General features: G+C 37.4%; 1 protein-coding gene across 6 annotated transcripts in view; it reads right to left on the bottom strand.

Annotated features, from left to right (window-relative positions):
* LOC128855036 (serine/threonine-protein kinase Warts) overlaps window positions 1–19624 on the bottom strand; it is a 57213-nt gene continuing 37589 nt past the window's right edge. For all 6 annotated transcript variants that reach the window (XM_054089614.1, XM_054089615.1, XM_054089619.1 and 3 more), the window contains exons 3-8: window positions 5304–7539; window positions 5064–5184; window positions 4870–4985; window positions 2569–2647; window positions 2298–2493; window positions 1–2236 (exon numbers count right to left, since the gene is read on the bottom strand). In XM_054089614.1, coding sequence (XP_053945589.1) covers window positions 1790–2236; window positions 2298–2493; window positions 2569–2647; window positions 4870–4985; window positions 5064–5184; window positions 5304–7539 — 3195 coding nt within the window. In that variant the 3' untranslated portion in view covers window positions 1–1789. The remainder of the gene's footprint in view (window positions 2237–2297; window positions 2494–2568; window positions 2648–4869; window positions 4986–5063; window positions 5185–5303; window positions 7540–19624) is intronic.

Raw genomic sequence — 19624 nt, 5'->3', positions numbered from 1 at the left:
TTTTGTTTATGGAAAAAGACGAAATAAAGATCTTCAATGAAACAATAAATGTGTTTTTTTAGTTTACATAAAACATTGAGCTAGAATTTTGCCTATTAAAAAAGTTTTATAAAAAAAACCGTAAGTTTTGGAATCACGAAAAATCAATATTATCTCAAAAATAATTATATTATATTTTCAGTAGTGGCTGAATCCACTAATGTGGCTGCATAATTTCCATATCACTACGGCCGCCGTAGCCGAAAGAGTTGGTGCGTGACTACCATTCGGAGAATGTAGATTCGAAACTCCTTGAAATATCAAAACGAGGAAAAAGTTTTTTCTAATAACGGTTGTCCATCGGCAGGCAGCGGCAAACCTCCGAGTGTATTTCTGCCACGAAAAAGCTCCTCATAAAAAATATCTGCCGTTTGGAGTCAGCTTAAAACTGTAGGTCCCTCCATTTGTGGAATAACATCAATACGCACGCCACAAATAGGAGGAGGAGCCAAACGCCCAAAAAGGGTGTAAGCGCCAATTATATATGTAAATATATAAAAAAATTCTATACAATTTCTATATACTTAAAAAAATGTTTTGAAAACATATTTTTTCTATTTACTAGAAATTGTTTTTACTAAATCCTTAAAAAGAGAAAATTGTAATATTTTTACTTTTGTTTTGCTTTAATTTAGTTAAACAGCTGCTTTAGTTTATCATTCGGGGTATTTTTTGTTAATTAAAAATAGTTATTAGAAAAAAAAGAATAGCAATTGAATTTAAGAAAGCAAAACACATTTCTTGTACTGGATAATAACAAATGTAGGCTGAGGATTTTAAGTCTTTTGAAAGTGTGGATTTGAGAGTCTAATCAACAATCTCTAATTCAAACAATAAAAAAATTCTAGAGAATTTTCTCTTGCCCAATTTTTCCATTAAAGAGCACATTAAAAAAAATTATTTGCCACAAAAAGTGGTAGTCTCTCAATTATTTTCGAAAAAAACATTTAATTTCAATTCCTATATAAAATCCTATTAAACTATGCTATTTTCCTCTAAATATGACTTGGAAGTGCATTCAATTATCAGCACAAAACAAAAAAAGCCGTTTGTAAGCCTACTTTAATATTTTAGATAAATTTTACGTCACTTTAGCGGTTGCCCAAACATGTATTGGAAATAATTTGTACTGTGCGAATATCTAACTCAAATACCTTGTTTGCATTTTGAACTTAAGAACAGTTAATTTGGTGATCGTTATGGTATTGGTATGCATATGCGCTTAGATGCTTACTAGTAGCAGTATTTGTTGTTGTTGTACCAGTTTATCAAGCCCTGTCAGGCACGTTGAAGTCACCGTTCGTCAACGCCAATCTGATCTAACGGTAGGCCCATGAAACATGCTGTTTCGAAAGGGTGGGCCCAAAGGGAGACGGGTGCTAGATGAGTGCGCTTGATTAGGTGCTTAGTGCCGTGCGGGGTTCCTTCCCCAGTAAACTAGCCCTGCTTAGTGCGTTAGTAGCAGTATTCATTTCTACTGTTATATGTGTTCAATTGTTCCTGTACGTTATGTTTTCTGTTTTGTTTGCTTCTTTTCCTTTTCTTTTTAGCAACGGTGGGTGATAGTATAATATTTTTTTATATTAAATATTGCATTAACAGTCTACTATAACTTTGCTCTTATTCAAACTTCAAACTAGGAGATTTTTGTGGGATTACATTAATTAACTACATAACTAACTACATATACATACATCATTTCTCATCCTTGCTATTTTATATATTTTTTTCCTAGCAATAACTTAAACGACTAAATAAACTGTTCGTTTGCATTATGATTGCTCTGTGTTGTATTTCCGACATCCTGATATGCTGAATGATCGTCCGTCATCTCAGGATTGAATCTATCATCGAAAAATCTCCTAAATGTAAATTCGAAAAATCCATGGAACTGTCTGTCACTATCAGCACAATCATCTCCACTTAAATTTGAATTATTCGAACGTAATTTATCCGGATCAATTGGATCAAAATTGGACGTGTCTGTGGGAAATTCAATCTTTGGAATATAGGGCGCAGTTTGTTGCCGCATATCAGCAAAATCGACGCCCTTGAAAAACAGATGCGCTTTAACTTCTTCTGTATTTTTGCCAAGACGCTTATCGGCCGACGAACAAAGACGACGTATCAGGTCAGTAGCTTCCGGCGTGAGTTTTGCTTGCGACGGTATGTGTAAAGTTTTCTCCCAATTAATTACCTTAAAATTTATAAATTCTCTTTAGTCATCAATAAATCATCATACTTCAGTGTTAACTTACTTTTTGTTGTGTTTCTACTGGAGTATTCGCATAGAATGGCGGTTGTCCGACTAACATCTCATAGAGTATAACACCAACGCTCCACCAATCACAAAGCTGCGTATAACCGCTACGTTCGAGCACTTCTGGAGCGATGTAATTTGGCGTGCCCACTAGTGAATGCGCTAGTACCCTTTGATGATCGCGTATGCGTCGCCTATAGAAGAGAACAACGTGAGTGAGTGAGAAGGAATTGCTGAGATTTCTCAAATAAATTTATATCGTAATTTACCTTTCTAAAACTGTTGGTCGGTGACCACTTTCAGAGTACTCTTCCCATGGCTCCATTGAATCTTGTCTCGAATGATTGCCTAAAGAGAGAAATATTATTACATTCTTATTGATTTTTTTTTTAAATAAGTCTTATCAAATCTATTTTTATTTTTTATTTGTTTAAAAAAGAATAATAAACTGATTTCCTCTAGCAGAAGTATATTTCTTCTTGGTACTGAAATAGAGGCGAAATACTAAGTCATTAATTCCACGACAGTCGTTACCGGAACGACCGGACCGACGAGAGTTACACAATTAAGCAGCACGTGAATGTGTTAGGACTTCCTATATTATGGTAATATAAACGATCCGAGGGTATAGTTGTCGCTCGGGGAGCTGACATGCATTGGGCACTAAGACCTTCAATTTTTTCCCGCTAAACGCTTTCTTGAGGGTTTTCTTGGGAAAATTCCAACGAACTCCATACTACATTACCGAGATCTATGCAGAATTCGTTGAAAATTTTACCTCTCGATACTGAAGACGTTCGACGAGGTATCAAATCCGTAAAATCATTTACAAAAATTGATACAGATGGTCTTTCAGCCATTAATTTTTATAAGTCCATTTTTTCATTAAGTCTTTCTCACGTGGGGAGTTTATTGCTGACTGGAAAAAGGCTTCCATAATACCAATTTTCAAAAGCGTCAATAAGAATAACATCACTAATTATAGACCGGTTTCGAAATTGTTCACGGTATGCAAAATCTTTGAGTGCATAGTTGAAGCGAAATTGTTAGTAGTACCAGTTTGATTTGGTCAAACCAACATGGATTTGTCATATGCAGATCAACAGTTTCCAATCTTGCGATTTTTTACTAAAGACTCTTTTGCTGCTCTTTAAAGAAGGGCATCAAGTCAATACAATTTATACTGACTTTTCGAAAACATTCGACAGAGTCTCCGATAAGGTTTTAGTACCAAAATTAAAAAACGTTTAGCTTTAATTGTATTTTCTTCGAGTGGATTAAATCTTATTTGGGCGATGGAAATTTTGTTGGTGCTTTTAAAAATCTTTCTTCTGAGCCATTTAAAGCGACGTCTGGCGAAAGAAAGCATATTGGGATCTTTGCCGTTTATCTTAATCATTAATGCCATTGGTTCCTCTCTTTCATCACCTAAATATCTATTTACTATATGCAGATGACGTCAAGATGTACTCTACAATCACAGATTTATATGATTCCAATATGCTTCAGACTGAGCTTGATAAGCTACAGACTTGTGTGCTCGAAATCATCTGTTTTGTGAATGTGAATAAATGTTCTCATGCTACGTTTACTAGGAGATAGGAGGAGGTAATCATGTTTCGGGGTTCTCTTTAAATGGTGTCACTGAAGTTAAAGATTTAGGAATATATTTTGACACTAAACTAGCAAAATTACGCATATCAATTATATTGTTTCGAAATCTCAAGCAATGCTACCTATTTTTCGGCGTAACAGCCTATCTTTTTCTAGTCCGCACACTCTGAAGATTTTATATATCTCTTTTGTAAGATCTACACTTATTATTCTGTCTTCAATTGGAGGCCGTATCCATGCACTCATATCAGGCACTCATACTCAGGCGAGTTCAAAAAATATTCATTAACCCGCTTATTTCCTTAAGCTTTAGAGAGTCTTTACCGGTTTATAAGCCGCGCTGCCAGCTAATAAATTTAAAACTTCGGAATGATTAACTTTCAATGTTTCCTTACGTAATATGCGTCAGATCTCAATACTTTATTTGGGAATTCGAAGTAAAATTATGTCAAAATTGCTCCTTTGACTAGAGTTCTATCTGAGCTAAATGAAGTTCATGATTTGGACCCTTCCCTGCCTCATAAAGCTGTGCGTAGCCTGTTATATATTATTTGTTAAATTATATTAAGTAGTTTTGTTCTATAGCCAGTAAAAATTTCGTTCTACTGAATGTCATTTAGACTTCTGGAACGTCAAATGATGATAGACTGTAATTACCGATTTTTTCTTGATGATGATCTAAGGCATTTATTTGATATGTTTTAAAACTGTGTTTCATTTCACAAACTATGACACATACGCATCATATTTGACACTTGCGAACTAGAGAGCTGCAGTATACAAACATACAAGCAATGGGGCGCGTAAAGTTCAAAATAGAGATTTCCATCACTCAAAATGATTTTCTTTTTATTTAACACAAAAGTTATTCAAAAAAAAAAATTCGATGACTAATTTTGCGCCACCTATTACATTGTCCCAAAATATTACATGTCGAGTGGTCGATTTATAATTACCATTTTCTTGATAATATTTCGAATTGTGTGTCCATCTAAATCCCGTGCATAATCCAAAATCCGTCAATTTTATGTGACCGTCCCTATCGATGAGTATATTGTCAGGTTTAATATCCCTGAAATGAAGCATCCAAATATCGTTAGCTAGTTTTGTATTCTATAATCACTTCATTATCTTCTGTTAGTCAACATACCTATGAATAAAACCCATTTTGTGTACACTTTCAACAGCGCATGTCAATTCCGCAATGTAAAATCGCGCCAAAGGTTCTTCAAATATACCTTTCTTAATTAATAGAGACATCAAGTCGCCACCTACCGCAGAGAACAAGGGGAAAAAATTGTTATGTATAAGTTTGTATAATAAATTAAAGCCTCGATCATCATTTTAAAGCGAGATGACGTTAGAAACAAATATAAAATTATCTACTCACCCGGTATATAATCCATCACAAAATATAAATTTTCCTTATCCTGAAAACTATAATATAATTTAACAACCCAGTTGTTATCGGCCTCCGCTAAAATATCACGTTCTGCTTTCACATGCGCCACCTGATTACGCTTCAAAACATCCGCCTTCCGTAGCGTCTTCATGGCGTACAGATGGTTCGTTGTGTCGATTTTTCTCACCAGCGACACCTCACCGAATGCGCCCAAACCGATGTCCTTAATTTTCTCAAACATGCTCTTGTTCATTTTGGCCCGTTTCAAGCGTATGTAATTACTCTCCTTTTGGCTTAGCATTTTTCGCATTTCTACTTGCGCCTGCTGTGGTAAACACATGCGTGACATCTCCTTCTCGAGTTGATTCTTGCGGTAGGCTCGTTGCTTGCATGACTTGATCACGTTTTCGATGTGTTGTTCCATATAGAATTTATAGGCCTGAGGGGAGTACTGCGTAATGCGGCATTCTTTGCGCTCCTCCTCCTTTTCCTTGGAGACTTTTTTACGCTCGGGTATAGGCGAGGCGTGCTTGACTTTTTCTCCTCCGCTGCCACTTCCTTTGCTTACGGCGCCTCCTGCTGCGCCGCCCCCAGATGTTGCTGGCGATGTACCCCCACCACTGCCGGAGCTGGTTGTGCCACCACTACCACCACTATTCTTTGCCGGCGGTATTGGCGGTGTTGTTGTCAAATTGCTGTTTGTGATTTGGTTATTATTGATCAAATTGTTGTGCAGCGCCACCTTACTATTTGCCTTCATGTCCATCATATTGTTGCCACTCATGTCCGCAATGGAGAGCGTTGGAGGCACTGCGGCAGCGCGTGTGCTCTGATACGGCGGTGGTGGAGGCAATTGACGTGTTGGCACTGGCACAGCGCCCACCTGTTTTTGCTGCTGTTGCTGTTGTTGTTGTGCAGCCAATGCCACAGCTGCAGCTGCACGCAGTTGAGCTGCAGTCACTGTCACCGAAGGCTGCTGTTGTTGCTGATGATGCTGCGCAGCCTTCGCCTGCATTGTTACCGTATACGAAGGTGGCTCAATGCAGGGCGGTTTGCTCACCACTGTGCCGTTTAGCGCGTTCGCTATAAGCGGCGGTGTGGTGGGCGTCGTCGACTTGCCTGCAGTGCTCAGCGTGGTAGGAACGCCGCCAGCCAAAAGTGGCGATTGCTGTTGTGCTGCTTGCTGCTGTTGTACTACGACGGCGGATTTTTGAGGGTATGAAGGTGGCGCGGGCATAATGTGTACAGGCGAGTTACAGACCGACGCTGAGACCGGTGTCTGTGGCGCCACTGCTGTTTGAAGAACCGGCTTTTGCACTTGCGTCGATCTGACACTCTGCATGATGATTGGCTGCTGAGTTCGCGCGTAGGTACGAGGCTGTGGACGCGCTACAGCGGTCGGCTGCAGTGGCAGTATCGCGCTATTTGTCACTGTTATGGGGCTGGGCGAGCCGGCAGAGGTGGCTGAGTATATGCCACTGCTGGGTGACTTGCGATAGTCCGATTGTGACTGTGTGGGCGACTGACGCGACTGCATGGAAGCTGTGTAGCTAGGCGGCGGCGCTGATGCGGCTACCACCACTGTATTGATAGGATATGGCGGTGGCGGTGGCTCAACGGCGCTGCCGCCAGCCTGATATAGGCTGAGCGCCTTCATTTGTGACAATTGTTGTTGTGCCTTAATGCCATTACGCACTATAACGGGCGAAGTGCCGCGTGTTGTCGAGTTGGGTGTGATCGCCGCTGGTCTCGTATTAGCAGGTGATCGCCGTTTGTAGTGCTGATTGGGTGGTGGCGGCGGTGGTGTAGCGGAATTCACCGATGTCGGATGTCGAGGCGGGGGTGCCGGTGGTCCAACATCGCTAAAACTGGAAGGTGACGGAGAATATTGTCCAGTGCCAACGCGTCCAGCATTTGTGACTTGTTGATGCGAATGCGGGCTGTCCGAGCGGGAACTGCCTGCACCAGAATCCAATGCTGGACTGCATCGTTGCAGATAGTTAAGCGGAATTTCCCGTTCTATACTCGGCTTTCGATTCAATTTCGACGAAATAAGACCCGGTGGCAGAACTTTTGGCACATGCCCATTTAGTTGAGGATTTGGCGATGGTGCAACAGGTAGAGGCGACACCGAAGGCAGGGGTTCCATCAGCTTTGCGTGCATGTACTCCGGCGGATCGGAACGACCGCCATTAACGGCATTGTAGCGCAGTGGTGTGAAATTCTAAAATAAAGAAATATAAAAAATAATTTGATTGGAAGTTATAAAAGGATGCTTGAAAGTTTTATATAATAAAAAAAAAGTTTACTCATATGGATTAGGAATTAGCAGAGTCTTGATTAGACCGGATTCGTAAAATACTACTGTGGGCAAAAAGTAAGGTGAATTTATTTGTCAAACTTCGCGGGATTAAAATTTCGCTCTAGTTATTTTTTTCTTGAATTGGCTGCACTGTTAATAACATCTGGGCCAACTTTCATGTGGATGTCATTATCAGTAATATATTTACGCTTGTGTTTACCAAACGACCAAGAGTGCATTTTTCGATTTTTACAATGTCTGATTTGATTGAGCTGAGAAGTGCCATCAAATTTTGTTTGCGGAATGAAATTTCGGCTGCGGAAATGTTTAGCATGTTGCAGAAGGCATTTGGTGATTCGACCATGTCGCAGAAAAATGTTTATAAGTGGTACAAAGACTTCAAAGAGGGTCGAGAACGTGTTGATGACTTGGAGCGCTCCGGACGACCATCGACGTCAACAGATGACCAACACGTCAATAAAGTGAAGGAGTTAGTGCTCAAAAATCGTCGGTTGACTGTTAAAGACCTTACTGATATGATCGGAATATCAGAAGGATCTGTGAAAACCATTTTGAAAGACCATTTGGGCCTACGAAAAGTCAAATCTCGTTTGGTACCGAAAACTCTCAATTTCTTGGAAAAAAGTCGTCGCGTTGATGTGTGTGAAACAATGCTTTCAGACTATCAGGACAAGCTCAAATGCGGGAGATGAGACTTGGATCTATGCTTACGACTCTGAAACAACCGACCAATCAAGCGAATATCGTGCTAAGGCGAGGCCAGACCGAAAAGAGCACGTCAAAGTCGTTCAAAAATAAAGGTCATGATGACAGTTTTTTTCGATTTTCGTGGTGTGGTGCACTATGAATTCCTTCCGCCTGACCAAACTGTTAGTAAGGAATATTATTTGAGCGTTATGCGTCGTTTACGTGAAGCAATTCGTCTAAAAAGACCAGAATTATGGGCCAACAACTCTTGGTTTTTGCATCACGATAATGCACCGTCTTACACTGCACTCGTTCTTCGTGATCATTTCGACAAAAATTCCACGCATATCGTGCCGCAACCACTGTATTCGCCTGATTTGGCTCCGTGTTACTTCTGGCTATTCACAAAACTCAAGAGACCACTCCGGGGAGCGCGTTTCGAGCCGATTGAGGAGATAAAACCTGAATCGAAGAAGGTGCTGATGGCTATACCGGAAATGGACTATTTGGCATGTTTCGGGGATTGGAAAAATCGTTAACATAAGTGTATTTCATCGAGAGGGGATTATTTTGAAGGGGATGAAATTGATTTACAAGAATAAATAAAGATTTTTCATTTTACAACCAAATTCACCTTACTTTTTGCCCACAGTAGTACATCAATATAGGCAAAGCAAAGAGTTCTTCTCACAATCGCTGAACTCCCATAACGCGTTCCGCTCAAACCTTCTATTTCATTATTTGTTCGCTTTTCATTATGTACAGCTGTAAGACGCTCACACCCACCATTCCCAGCCACTGAACCATATCAGTACGACTCCCACCGCTCCTAAGACCCCTACTCCTACACGACCATCAGAAGTACCGCACACCATTATCGATAAGCCATGGCAAATCTAAGCGTTTCATAGCGGTAACTTTGGCATTTAATAAAACTGAGTACGAATATGATTATTGGTGGAGGAAGTAAAAACTTCACGCTAACTCAGTCGCTCACCAATTAAGTAATCGAAACAACTTATATTTTAGACAAATTATAATGTCTAAAATCTTGAGATATTATGAGGACCGAGAGGATATTTTCACAGATATTGAAAAATTAATTTCCTAGCAGAAACTTATTTTGAAAAAATTAGATCAGAAATTTAATTCAGATATTATCACGATAGAAGGATCAGCCAAATTCTGTAGCTCCCAGCAATTTTATCGACAGTTTATGGCCAGTGTTCTTTGTTAACAACAGCAAAGCTATTCGATACCGAGGTACAAAAAACTATTTAAAGCAAATACAAATAAACTATAAACAGAACAACACAAAAGAGCACAGGAATTCCGCACCAACACCCACTACACCAAAACAATAACAGCGAAACTAAAGCATATTTGAGAGGACATCAATGATGGCACTACTGTCAGCATTCCAAACCAGATCATCAATTTGAATTGCAACACAAAGCTACATATATACAAGAAAAAGATGGCGAAAGCTAACAAAACTATGAGATAAACAAAAATAAAATTTAAAAAAATAAGAAAAAGCTTTAAATGAAAACAGTGGCAAAATAAAGAAGGGGCATACAGTGGCTCTAAAATTTAAACGTATCCACCGCGTCAGGTAAAAAAATCATAACGGCTGTCATTTTAATAAACGCAACTATCGAATCTAGGAAACGAAAACCATCTGAAGTGATCATTTGAAATGATTACCTAATTTACCCATCTACGGTGACTGCTGCCGAGGCATTATTATGAACATTTTAAGAGTTGAAATTGAAAACATGACTTTGAAAGAGCTTTCGCGCCTATCAGAAAGCCTGTAAAACAATTGATATTTTGCAGGCTAACTTCACTAATCGTACTATCAGCGACACGATTTTACAGATCGTTGTTTATCGGGCAACCTAGACCCTTACGTACATATATCCAACGCATATCCGGGCTACAAACAATCATCAACGTCTTAGAAAGGGCTTCGAAGTATTCGTTACTGTGATACCAATATTAGCCGACATGTAAATTAAAATAGTTGCTTTTTCTCATTAAATCAACTCCTAGGAGATGGGAAGCTGGGATTCTGTTAAATCTTTTTTTTTTTATATAGGAAGTGTTTGGGGGGATTTTACATCCACAAAACATGCTACTTATTGCCTCCGCTGACTTCCACGCAAGAGGATGGCTGACACTGGAGTAGAATTCCACAACCAGGCCCTTGGTCTTCTTGAGTTAAGTGAGAGGATGCTTGGATTTTAGTCGCCTTTTACGACAAGCATGCTTTACTGCGCGTATGTTTTAAACTCTAGCCAGCAGGGCTTTAAAAATGAGTTAACCATATTTCGATAACTACCAAAAAAATATATATATAAATACATACACGTAAACTTACAGACAAATAATTATTCATGATTTTTGACCACTACTTTTCTTTTCTTTTTCTTAACTTTAACATTTTATAAAAATATAGTTTATTCCACAACAACTGTCATATAAATTAAAGCTCCAACCTTCACATTTTCATATATTCAATATTTAAAACTTTTTCCTATGAATTTCCAAAAAAAAATGTAGGTTGCCAGTTGCTGCTTCACATTTTCTTCATATAACGCTCAAAAAAATTTATAGAAGAAAATGCCTTGTTAGGTTAGATTAGGTTATACGTAACTCCGTCAACAAAAAAATTATAAAAAATCATTGCGAATTTTGAGCCACTTTAAACTTGGACAATATTATATTATTATTCCAAAATTGATTGGGCTATAAAACGGCATACCCATAATTTTCTTAAAAATTCTGTATAAAAAGTTTGAAAATTTTAAGAGTATTTATTGATTTTTTTTACAAAATGTGAAGCTTTGTGTTAGATGGTTTTTGTTGTAGCATAAGCTATATTTTTATAAATTTAATTAAAAAATACAAAATATAAATAAAAGTAGAAACTTTGCAAAATATCGCTGTACTCTTATGGGTGATTCCATCAAAATTTACATTTCACCAATTGTATATTTTTTATAATAGTAATATTACTAAAAATAAATACCAAAAGTTATATAGAAAAATATTTTTTTCAAAACACTGTTTCAAAAATATTTTTTCAAAAAATTGTTTCAAAAATATTTTTTCAAAAAACGGTTCGAAAAATATTTTTTCAAAAAATTGTTTCAAAAATATTTTTTCAAAAAACTGTTCGAAAAATATTTTTTAAATAAATTTATTTTCGCGCGTTTTGAGTTTCCTTCTGTTCTTTCATCAAAAATGTTCGACAAGTATTATTTTTTATTTCAATTTGGCGCCGTCAATTTCTGAGATTTAGATTTTTAAACTTTTAGCTCTTGGAGAGGATACAACAAAAGGAACTCTTCGATCGCCTACTCTGATGAATTTCCAAAATAACATATTCTTTATAATTTGGCAGCAATAGCAAATCTTAAAAAAAAAACCATTTACCGTTCGGAGTCAGCTGAAAACTGTAGGGTGGAACAACATCAAGACATCTACCACAAAGACCAGGAGCTTCGCCAACACAATTATATATATTATTATGATTTTTGCTCAGTTTTTCAATGGCGTTACCAAAAATTTTAAGCAATTCATTATTTTTATTATTGTAATATTATTGTATAATTTTCAACAAAAAAAAACCTTTTTTTTCAAATTTGGGACTATTTTTTATTTCTAGTTTTTCGGATGAAAAATATTCTTATCACTATCTGAAAATTTGGAAATGGGCAGTTGAATAATTCCTTCACAATCGTTGGAACTCTTACTAAACTTAAGGATGTTGCCAATGATTTATATAAAATGGTTTAGGAGTTTATTTTTACTCTAAGTCGGTTAAAAGAATGAATATAAAATTCATAATTTTGTGCCTCATTAAGCCACAAAATATTTAGACAAAAAAAGCTTGCTATAACGACACTCGTGTTACGGGCACATTTTTGTATTTTCACGCCGAAAAACGAGCAAATATCATCCAATTGATTAATTCATTTTTATATTAACAAATATAGAGCTAAATCACATACTCAACCGATTACTGCATTGCTTTTTCGTTTTCCTAGCGGCAATCCATATAATTTTATGCAATTTAATTAACTCAAAATACTCAATTGTAGCACACATTCGATTAGATTTGGGAGTCACTGTACAACATACACTTAAGATATGTAGTGTCTATGTATATAGATCAATAAAACATTCGAGAAAAAAATAAAAATAAGAAGAAAGCAGATATAAAAGGGAGTTATTTGATGTGCGATGGTATTCGTGAAATCGATAAAAAGCTGCACAACGAACAGCGCGTGTGCAGATTTGTTTGCCAGATTTACTAGCGATTATGTGTTTCTTACTCTTTTGAATTCCTTCGCACCACTACACACAGTTCAGTTCGACACAGGCCTAACACAAGATCATCGAACGAATGCAGACCCCATGCAACGCACAGTAGCTGATTTAGAATACTTTCGCTGGTATTACAAATTCCTGGTGCGCCCACAGAGAATTCGAGGAAGCGAACTAACAAGTGAGTGAATGATGGTTGTCGATATTTCTTTTTTATGTTGCATTTTCTAAATTCAATACATTTTTTAAATTGCGACAAAGTTTAAATTTTTTTAATTTTATTTATTTTTTATTTTTATTTCTTTTTGTTTAGGTATCTTCCAAATTACTTGGAACTGCTACTGTTGTGGTTATAGCACAAATATTCCCCATGAATGTTTGGGAATTCTTGGTTGAATTCGTCGATGTCGGTTCCGTCTGTCGTGGGAACGTGGTTTCTAGGTGCTTTTACTATGGCGCGGCTGAGCTGAATCGAAGCCTAAATTCGTCCAGTATTACCACTTTCATCAGAACCTTAATATCTGAAAATATATTTTACTCCGGCTGCGTGCGAGGATCAATCTAGGTATGTAGAAAATCCTTTCATGGAAATGGTCTCAGAAGTAATTCCGTTTGGCCAAATTATTATAGAAATAAAGGGTTTTCCAATAACAGGTGTTATTATGAATAGCCCGCTATTTTGGTAGATGTCTCTTTTGAAGCTGTCATTTTTGATATCTGACAAGTAGAAACTACGCCATTAATAAAAATTAAAATTCAATATAAAAATGGTGAAAATTTGGCAGAGACGATTCGTAAAACTCGAACATTTTTGGGTCATCGTGAAGCACCTTGTCGGACCGCAATACAGAAATTGGTGAAAAAATTCGAGCTGTTAGGACAAGTTAGTGATGTGAAGAATAAAACCCATGCACGTCGCTCAAGAACAGCCGAAAATATTGCTGTTGTAGTCGAAAGTGTGGAAGAAAACCCTCGTCGTTCTTTGGAATTAGGCATTCCACAAACGTCATTATACCGTATTTTGTATAAATATTTGGGTCTTAAGGCTTATAAAGTCCAGTTAACACAAGAACTCAACCGGGCGATCATCAACAACGTCGTGTCTTTGCTGATTGGGTCGTTGAAATGCATGAAAATTATCCGGAGTTCCATCGAAAAATCATCTTGAGTGAAGAGGCCATTTCCACCTCGGTGGCTTCGTCAACAAGCAAAATTGTCGGATCTGGGGCTCAGAAAACCCAAGAGTTATTGTTGAAAAGCCTCTCTATCCTCAACGTGTGACTGTTTGGTGCGGTTTATGGTCCGGCGGAGTCATTGGAGGACCTTACTTTTTCGAAAATGAAGCTGGAGCAACAGTTACGGTGAATGGATTGTGCTATCGAGAGATGATCCAACGATTTTTTATGGCCGTAGTTCGATGGTATTGATCTGGACAACGTTTATTTTCAACAAGACGGCGCTACGTGCCAGACAAGCAACGAAACCATTGATCTTTTACGGGAATAACACCCCTTAATGGAAAACACTTTATGTTTACTTACATCATATTTTTTTCTAGAAATGCGTAAAAAAACGCAAGCGACTGTGTTATTAGAGAAATGTTTGAAATTCAGAAATCGACAAATAGTTCGGAGAAAAAAACCCAATATCTAGAACTATAATGAAGGATGTCGACATTTCACAATACGTCGAAATATTTAAAAATTATTAACAAAATCAGTGCTCTGTTCACCAACCATTGCAGTCAGTCAGTCAGCAGTGATGAGTTACATCTTCTCGCAAAAAAGCAAACCTGTCGAATTTGAAGCAACGAAAGTTCTCAGAAATTCATCCAGTGCCTCTACGCTTCGAAAAAATCACCGTTTGGTATGGATTTTAAATCGAAGATATCATGGTCATCCGCTATTGGAGCAAAGTAACTAAAAAAAACAGGTAAGAAAGGCTAAATCCGGTACGGACCTTGCATTATATACCCCCGCTCATTTTAGTAAAATTTAATTAGAGCTGGCTTTTAATTTTTGGAATCAAATACACACATAGACAATGAGAGTTATAACTAGTAACATCAGAGGGACCGACGGAAATTTAGTCTTAATATACAATATAAAAAGTGGGCAAGGCATTCGATCTGAATAATATTTATGAGGTGAGGTGGAATACGTGTACCAAATTTAGGCGAGTTTTATTAAGTCGTTATCGAGATATACGCATTTACCCTAACGTGGGCGTGGCACAGCCCATTTTTTAAACTCGAATTTAGTCGAGCTAATCATTTTTACGAACTCTTTTCATTTCTGAAGGGGTTATTAATCGATTTCGCCCATTTTCATTACCAAACTACCTTGGACTCAGTTTCATTGAAATATATTAATTTTTACTTAAGTTATCGAGCGCTCGGACGGTCCTTTCCCCCAATTCCACTTTTTGACAGCAATGCAACATTGTTAAATGGAAAATGGAGAATATTTATTGTATATTAGTATATGTTATATTTATGTATATATGTATGGACAGCAAAAATGCAGTGAAATAAAAACAAATGCATACTTTTCGGTATGTATGTAGATATGTGTGAATGTAGATTTACTCAGGAGAAGAAGACGCCAGCACAGCAGAAACGCTCGCAATCGTATAAGAAACGATTGACCGACTGGAATTCGACGAAACGACAGCACGAGACGACCACAGAACGAAGGAAAATTCTTGCCGTCACGTAATAATTTCATACGTTAAATTCCTGAAAGTCAAGAGCAAAATAGATGAAGCCCCAAGCCAAAAGAAGAACAGAACAGAACAGAACAGATGGACAGCGATCACGCTATGCTGCAGTACGCCAGCCAGCCAGCTAGCTACTTCGCCAACCGTTGCCGCACGGTTTTACTCGTACACTTCCTGCACATCACCGCCCATCATCCTTTCAGCCATTGTGTAAGTTCGATGGTAGTATTTACCAACCCCGCGAATTGTTTTGAATTTATGCGAATGTTCGCCGTTCGTTCCACTGTTTAGCTCCGTTCAAATTTGCTACTGTATTACACTCAATGCACGATGCAGTCGATGTCCAAAATAAAACTGCTAGGAAATTATCTTTGCTCTGTTATTATACCCTTTATGCGATTTTGTTCACAACAAAAAATTTTTTCCAGTAACGAAGAAATCAAAAATTTGAAGAGAATTCTCATTGACTTCCCCATAAACTAAAAACTCATCGTGAAATTTCTGGTACACTTGGAAATAGTTTTGAAACATATTTGATGGTTATACGTTTTCTGATAAAATATTCAACCAAGATAAATCCTTTCAAGGGTATACTATAAGAAAACTATTTAAAGTCATACGAAAAAAATACGAAAAAAATGGGCGAAGAAATCATAAAAATGAAGAAGGAACAGGTTAAAAAAATGTCAAAAACCAAACGAACCTTGGATGGCATCCCAGCTCAATGCTGGAGAAACTTGCGCTTATATCACTGTCCTCATGTCGACCGACTTGACGTGTCTGCTGCTGAAGCTAAAAGCAGTGTTCATTGCAGAGTTCCCTGCAATTGATTCCCAACTTGTGTTCGCTTGTACACACACACACACCTGTACGAACATACACATGTACACAAATGCATATATGTTTGTGATGTAAGTGTTTGCAGCGTAAATGGTGCAAAAATAACAACAGACAGAGGGTCTTCAAATTAGTCGGCCAGAAGGTAAAGAATATTTTCACTTTTACGCTATTACGGATATCAACAATGCAGATGAAAATGAAAACGTCCATGACTTTGACGATATTATTGTTGGTGTGTTTGATGTCACAGGAAGGCAGACAGACACACAGTCAGTCCGTTTACGATCCAAATCTTCACAGCATATCGATGATGAAGATATCTTCAAATGCAATTACGAGGCACAGAGTGGTGATAATAATGATTAAAATTACAACTTAAAAAAAGCAAACAAAAAAGGGAAATACACCCAACACTATCACTAGCAGGATATAATTGCCAAATGAAATAGAAATGGTTTAGCTTATGAAGAGGCTATAGATCTATGATGTATATAACTATTTATGTGCGTTCAGGCATAGGGCTCGAAAAATTATTTACTTGAGCTTGGAAGCTTGGGTGGAAACACGGTATCGTGGAACAGCTGGTATAATGCACTGGAAGTCTGACTGGAGCCAGTAGTGATTTCAGAGTTATAACTTATTTGACTAATACGCAAAATGCAGAGATAGATGACTTGTTCGCAGATTAATGAAACTATAGATAAGAAGATTATATTCTGGCTATCTTTGGGTACTGTGCAATGAGCCGTTTTTATTAGTTATTCCATAAGCCCATAAAGAATTGCCGGCAATAAAATAGTGAAAAAAAATTCATTTAGACAGTCGGCATAGTTTGATTATTTTGCATTTTTTTTAAATGGAGGATGGTTCCGCGTGTAGAAGTTCACGTAAGTGGGGAAAGTCCCTGATCCCTATTCACACGATTTTTCGGCATACAGTTCAAGCAGCTCACAACTTCCGGGCTTCGCCCAAGTATCCTCTGGGTAGTTTCCAAATATCCGTTTGAGAGCGAGCTAATGTGAGCAGCGCTTGCTTTGGGACTCGTCAAACAAAAACACCGATTCTAGTGAAGACCGCAGTCGGCCTTAATCCGGTAACGGGTTGTGATCCTTGATCAGGCTATATAAATAAGTAAGTAAGTTAAAAATGTTGTACCTATACCTATATATATATATATATAATTGGCGCGTACACCCTTTTTGGGTGTTTGGTCGAGCTCCTCCTCCTATTTGTGGGGTGCGTTTTGATGTTGTTCCACAAATGGAGGGACCTACAGTTTCAAGCCGACTCCGAACGGCAGATATTTTTATGAGGGGCTTTTTCATGACAGAAATACACTCGGAGGTTTGCCATTGCCTGCCGAGGGGCGACCGCTATTAGGAAAATGTTTTTTTTTTATTAATTTTGGCTTCACCGAGATTCGAACGAACGTTCTCTCTGTGAATTTCGAATGGTAATGGTTCAGTAGTGAAGAAATGAGGGAAACTAAATTTAAGCGCAATATAGTATAGGTATTGGCGGCAGCCGTAGCCAAATGGGTTGGTGCGTGATTACCATTCGGAATTCACGCCCCTCGGCAGGCAATGGCAAACCTCCGAGTGTATTTCTGCCATGAAAAAGCCCCTCATAAAAATATCTGCCCAAAAAGGGTGTATGCGCCAATTATATATATATTATATACTGATCGTCATGTCAAGATTGAAAAAATAAAATAATAATAATATATTTAATATTAAAAAAATATATAAAGTCAAAGTTGTAAATGTGCACAAAAGTATTACAGAAAAATAGAACACGCGACCATAGAAATATTCCCTTTAGATAAAAAAAAAATAAGGACCAACAAATTTCTCAAGGGAAATTGAACATCCTTCGAATTTAGCAGCGTTGGATATAAATTCCGGAATACTATTTGGATATTGAACTTTTGGTAGGATTACTAAACTTTGAGGCGAGTTTTTTTATAGAAATCATCTAGTGGATAGGTCCAAATTTTTTCTCTATTATCAGCACAAGGCGAATTAATTCAAGGTAAGGGCACTAGAGCAGATGATTTTGCGACTGTATGCTTTGTTAGATTGTTTACATTCTCATAGAAATTTTAACATTAAGACACACTTTTACAAAAGAAAATACATGAAAATTTTGTTGTTGTCGTTGCTCAATTGCTATCACCTTTAATAGATTTGACTTGTATCAGTAGTGGCAGTCTTGAGTGTGGCGTCTTGTCAGCTTCATGCTCTTTTCTTTCAATCCCAGGTGCCCTTGCAACGGCAAAAGTTCTTTGTTCCCCTATAGGAAAATTTATAATTTTCGCAAATGACTTCGTACGTCAATAATATTTTACACTTGTAAACTAGACGACTGCAGTATATGTGTAGCAAAATGCGTAAAGATTTCCATTACTCAAAATTATTTTATTTTTGTATTTATTTAACTTGTATTTCATTTAACTTTCATCTTTTATTAGATTTCACATTTTATTTTAAACGATAGTGTAAGTTGAAAGTGGCTCAGAAGGAATGAATCGATTCCAATCGATTAAAAAGATGTCAGGGCTACAAGCATTGCCTTCTTTTCTTAATACCCAACTAAATAAATTGCTTAAATGCGCTAATTATCTGTAGGCGTTTTAGCTGCTATTGCTTGAAATGCGACTAATTGGTTTTAATCAACAGTAGGTAAGAAACGCAGCGTCTTTTGGCTGCAATTAAATGGATTAAGGAATTACATTAATCGAAACGAGTTGAGGTTAATGGAAATAAGAAATAAACCATGATGCTCCACTTGTACGAAAATCGCTACAATGGTTCAGAACAAATTAAGGGATATTATTCGACAGCTGAAAAACAAAAACATATACCAGAGCGTTCAATAATGTGTGTGACTGACACATAGATGGCGGCACTAGTACTAAATCAATATTTTTTTCGAAAGTTGACAACCTTTTTAGGCTTACTGTCAAAATCATATGTTAATCCGACCATTTGTTTACAAGTTACAGTGCTTTAAGTGACGCTACTTTTGAGTTTTAAAAAAAAATGAATTCAAAGCAATTCCGTGTGCTGATTTATCATTGTTTTTTAATGAAAAAAAATACTGCTCAATGCCAGGAATGGCTTGAAAAACATTATTCGGACTCTGCTCCATTAAAAAGAAGCATTTGTTATTGGTATGCCGAATTCAAACGTGGTCGTACAGACACCGATGACATTCCATCTACTGGAAGGCCAAATGACGCTGTTATTCCGGAAAACGTTGAAAAAACACTGAAAATCATTATGTCCGACCCTAAAGTGAAAGTGAGGGAGATTGCTGACATTCTAAAGATCTCAGCAGGCAGTGTACACACCATAATACACGAACATTTGGGTATGAAAAAGGTGTTTTCCAAATGGGTGCCGCG

The sequence above is a fragment of the Anastrepha ludens genome, chromosome 2, assembly GCF_028408465.1.
Source record: "Anastrepha ludens isolate Willacy chromosome 2, idAnaLude1.1, whole genome shotgun sequence".
Taxonomy (NCBI): Eukaryota; Metazoa; Arthropoda; class Insecta; order Diptera; family Tephritidae; genus Anastrepha; species Anastrepha ludens.
Note: the sequence above shows the minus strand (reverse complement) of the source record. Positions and strands in the feature narration are given on the sequence as shown.